This window comes from Gigantopelta aegis, chromosome 15 (genome assembly GCF_016097555.1).
Source record: "Gigantopelta aegis isolate Gae_Host chromosome 15, Gae_host_genome, whole genome shotgun sequence".
NCBI lineage: Eukaryota > Metazoa > Mollusca > Gastropoda > Neomphalida > Peltospiridae > Gigantopelta > Gigantopelta aegis.
Genome location: NC_054713.1, coordinates 21,981,944 through 21,987,100, shown reverse-complemented (window position 1 = coordinate 21,987,100; position 5,157 = coordinate 21,981,944). Strand labels below are relative to the sequence as shown.

Genomic DNA, 5,157 nt, shown 5'->3' with positions numbered 1-5,157 from the left:
CTAGTGGAGTCGTTAAACAAAATAAGGCCATTCACACATCAGTATACTGATAATGCAATGCAACACTAGTGTTTGTTGTTTGTTTATACTTGTTTCTGTGCTTATATCCGATTAAGGTTTAAGCACGATGTCCTGGGCACACACTGCAGCTATCTAGTCTGTGTGTCCAGGTCAGTGTTAGTTGTTAGTGAGAGAGAAGTCAGTACAGTGGCCTTACACCTACCCACTGAGTCGTTAAACTCACTCTGGGTGGGATGCGAACCCAGTACCTACCAGCCTTAAGTCGTATAGCTTAACCACTTCACCAACGATGCCGGTCAGCACTAGTGATGAAGAACAAGAACGAAGAAACCTCTAATCTACAGTCGTGTTGTTATGGTACTAGTATTGGCATTATCGGCTTCGGGTTTCTCCTTTCCATTCTCACTACACTGTGTGACGTCCTCGTCCAAAACAGAGTAGTCTCCCTCTATATCATCAATGGTGTCTGGCAGTTTTTTCTCGTGGGTCTCCGGTAGAAACCAGATCAAGAAACCAGATACAAGACTCATGACCCCAAAGATGATAAGAGGCACCGAAGATGAGGTTTTCCTTCCCTGGTAATAAAAGTGGAAAATACAGCGTGACAATATATTGTTTAGTATGCAGTGGTGTGCCCCTTGGCACAATAGTACTGAGCTGTGTGTTAGTGAATGAGTGAGTGAGTGGATGGATGGATGGATGGATGAATAATGAATTAATTAATGGATGAATGAACGATGAACACATTTTAATTATGGTCATATTGTTAAGGACCACATAGATAATGAGATAGGAAACTCACTGCCGCCGCGCAATAGGCTACTTTTTCCGATTAGCAGCAATGGATATTTTATATGCAGCATCCCACAGGCAGTACTTTGTTTATTTGCTTTGTTTTGTTTAACGACACAACTGGAGCACATTGATTAATTAATGATCGGCTATTTTCGATGTCAAATATTTGGTAATTTTGACTTGTACTTGTAGTGTTCAGGGGAAAGCCGCTACATGTTTCTATTAGGAAGGAAATGTATTATTTAATGACGCACTCAACACATTTTATTTACGGTTATATGGCGTCAGACATATGGCGTCAGACATATGGTTAAGGACCACACAGACATTGAGAGAGGAACCCCGCTGTCGCCACTTCATGGGCTACTCTTTTCGATTAGCAGCAAGGGATATTTTATATGCACCATCCCACAGACATGATAGTACATACCACGGCCTTTGTTACACCAGTTGTGGAACACTGGCTGAAACAAGAAATATGTTTCTATTAGCTGCAAGGCCGTTTTACATGCACTTTCCCATAAACAGGACAACACAAAGGCCTACCACGCCCGTATATATACCAGTTGTGGGGAACTGGTAGGAACCCAGTCAGAGACTGGTCCACCAACAAGGTTGTATCCTGCGACCAAAGCACCGTAAGCAAGCACTCTAGCATAAAGCTGAAGTCTGTTTTGTTTAACGACACCACTAGAGCACATTGATTTATTAATCATTGCACCAACACGTACTTTGAGATATCGGTCGTGGTGCACTGACTGGAACGAGAAATAGCTCAACGGGCCACGACGAGGATCGATCTTACACTGACCTCACATTAGGCGAACGCTTTACCACTGAACTACGACCCGCCCGTATGTCCTGGGTTAAACATATTCCAAATACCATTTTCATTGCAGCCGAATTACATTATGATTAGGGTTCGCTTTAAAATAAACATTCCAGGTTACCTTATTTTCTTGGTTATTACATGTATTCCAGATAAACAAAAAAAGAGAAAAAAAGGTGAAATTTGAGTTTGAAAGCAAATGAGCCGAGCTCCCAAAGGGTATCGAGATCTGTTGATATGTTCGAGGGAATGCTTCTCGGACATTGTTGAAATGAAGATGCTCAGAGACTCGTTTCCATGGCAATGTTTATTTTTAGTGTTGTGTATTGTGAATGATGTATTTTAAATAGACACACCAACACGTCATTATATAGCGTACTTTAAACGGGCAAAGAGGCGGGACCTAGCCCAGTGGCAAAGCGCTTGCTTGCTGCGAGGTCGGTCTAGGATCGATCCTCGCCAGTGGACCCATTGGGCCATTTCTCGTTCCAGCCAGTGCACCACGACTGGTATATCAAAAGCCGTTGTATGTGCTATGCTGTCTGTGGAATGGTGCATATAAAAGATCCCTTGCTGCTAATGGAAAAATGTAGCGGGTTTCCTCTGGTGACTACGAGTCAGAATTACCAAGAGTTTGCTGCAATTTTTAAGATGTTATCGAATAACAGAGACTTTTTAACGATTGTAATTACATATCCTTTATTTCCTAAAATATGTTTTTTTCGTACGTACGAAATTATTTGAAGACAAAATCCAGTTTGGTCTTCTTAGAAATATTAAGACGACCAGAAACACATTGAATATACAGACACTGGTATTGTAAACAAGAAAATATATTTAACATCCAATAGCCGATGATTAAAGGGACATTCCTGAGTTTGCTGCATTGTAAGATGTTTCCGACTGATAAAATATTTTTACAATTAAACTTACATATAAAAAATATGTTCTTGTTTAGAATATCAGTGTCTGTACATTCAGACATGATAGCACATATCACGGTCTTTGATATACTAGTCGTGGTGCACTGGCTGGAACGAGAAATAGCCCAATAGGCCCTCCGACGGGGATCGATCCTAGGCTGACAGCACATCATGCGAGCGCTTTACCACTAGTCTACATCCCGCGCGGTTATATAACGGTTAATACAGGAGAGTGGTTTATTGACAAGTTTTACTACATTTTATATCATTTTCATGGGGGTGGGGTCTGCCACTTTGTGTTTTATATGCTGTCGAAATTGAGAACTAATCCACCTTGCTTTCAAATCTTGCTTTCAAATGCTAATGGTTAACAGCACGTGGTTATTTATGCGATTCATGAAAAAATGGGGTACTGAAAAAAAGGCGCAATCTTTTCAGTAAAAAAAAACAACACCAACCTTTTCATAATAGGTATAGCCGGAATGTAAGCACACATTTCCACACAGGAGCCAATGAAGAAGTTGAGATATTTGTTGCCAGCTAAATGTGTAATATTAAATATGAGACCATAGTACCCTGCAGCAACAGAAAACCTGCAATAGTGAATACATGTATATCAGTTAGATTTTTCGTAGCCAGTGGCATAGGTGAAGGTGCAGGGGCAGGGGCGGGGGGTGCATGTGAAATGAGCATATATATACTGAAGGCCCAAAGAAACTTTACCATTTTCAATTTGGAATTTAAGAAAAAATGAATTGTTTTTAAAAAGTAACTCAATCCAAAACACATAGCCCAAACACAACACAATGTATACAGAACATTATAACCGCCCACTGCACGTTTTGGGTGGAACACACAGAAAAATGAAAAATTCGTGCACTATGAACAACAGTAATTGCACGTGCAATAAGGGTATAAAAACGGTTTAGACGGCATGTCAGACATCCACACAGATAAAAAAAAAAACCACCATAGGAATGCCACGACTGACACCAGAACAACGCGAGAGAGCCCTGGGTATGATACAGATGGGAGCCACTCATGCCCACGTCGCCAGAACCTTCGGTTGTTCCCGTGTTACTGTTACAAACTTGATGCAACCCTACAGGCAAACAGGGCAGACATCAGACAGGCTAAGAACAGGCAGACCCAGGGTGACTTCGCCCCGTGATGTCCGGTACTTGCGTACCTTGCATCTACGAAATCGCTTCCTGACAGTGACGTCATCAGCAATGAATGCCTTAGGTCACAGGGTTAATAGACAGACAGTGGCCAGGCGACTCAGGACTCATGGAATAAGGGCTTACAGACCATATAGAGGACACTTACTAACACCACAACATCGTCGTTTGAGATTGACATGGGCTAGGACTGTACGACGTTGGCAGCGACGTGATTGGCTGGAGGTCGTGTCATATGGTGGAGGGAGTGTCATGGTGTGGGGAGGTATCTGTGCACAGGAAAGGACACCATTGATCATCGTTCACGGAAACTTGACAGCTCAACGTTACCGGGATGACATTCTTCGTCCAACTGCAATACCATTTCTCCAACGGCAGCCACGTGGTGTCATTTTTCAGCAAGACAACGCCAGACCTCATACAGCCAGAATCGTACAGAACTTCCTTAGAGCCAACAACGTAAACGTATTGCCGTGGCCTGCACGCTCCCCAGACATGTCCCCCATAGAACACCTCTGGGATGTTTTGGATCGCCGTGTTCGACAACGACCACACCCTCAAGCCAACCAGCAGGAACTGATCCAGGCCCTTCAAGAAGAATGGCAACGCGTCCCACGTGACCTCATCAGACGACTGATTTTTTCTATGCGTCGGAGAATTATTGCTTGTATTGGGGCAAGGGGTGGTCTCACACGCTATTAATGTGACTTGTTATTGGACTTGAGTGATTGTCTGTATGCTTTGCATGTCGTCCATGAAGTTGAAAGCTCGATTTGTGTACACCACCTCGCTTTGGGAAAATGTGACGTCATTATCAGATGCTGAATGACACTCATTTCATTTTTAGTTATGTTAATGTTGACATATTGATCTAGTCAATATATTTTACCTCATGCGACTATCTTTTGTTGTTTTTACACCAGAGTGATTTAAAACTAAGGTAAAGTTTCTTTTGGCCTTCAGTATATATATATATATATATATATATATATATATATATAGATAGATATATATAGATATATATGTATGTATGTATGTATGTATGTAAAAAATTCAGTGGTGTTAATTTCAGTAGACGGTTAAAAGAAATGCGTAGCTCTAAATTATTAATACTATTTTAAATAATATTATAGCGCATAGTTTTAAATTTAAATTGTTTTAAATATTATTTTTAACTTTGTTTTTTAAATTTAAATGATATTACCAAGCATAAAGCATAATCAGACTTCCTTTCCTGAGCCGTGGTGTTTTAAGAAAATGTATTTCGGTATAGTTTTAAATTTAAATTTGACAAAATTAAATCATTTTTTAAAATAACATTACAGAGCATATATATAGAGAGAGAGAAAGAGATAAATAGATAGATACTAGTAGATAGATACTAGTAAATAGATACTGATAGATAGAT

General features: G+C 40.5%; 1 protein-coding gene across 1 annotated transcript in view; it reads right to left on the bottom strand.

Annotated features, from left to right (window-relative positions):
• Positions 1 to 432: 432 nt before the first annotated feature.
• Positions 433 to 5,157, bottom strand: part of LOC121390763 (organic cation transporter protein-like) — a 14,064-nt gene continuing 9,339 nt past the window's right edge. The window contains exons 5-6 of the mRNA XM_041522670.1: positions 3,027 to 3,161; positions 433 to 596 (exon numbers count right to left, since the gene is read on the bottom strand). Of these exons, the coding sequence (XP_041378604.1) occupies positions 548 to 596; positions 3,027 to 3,161 (184 nt within the window). The 3' untranslated portion in view covers positions 433 to 547. The remainder of the gene's footprint in view (positions 597 to 3,026; positions 3,162 to 5,157) is intronic.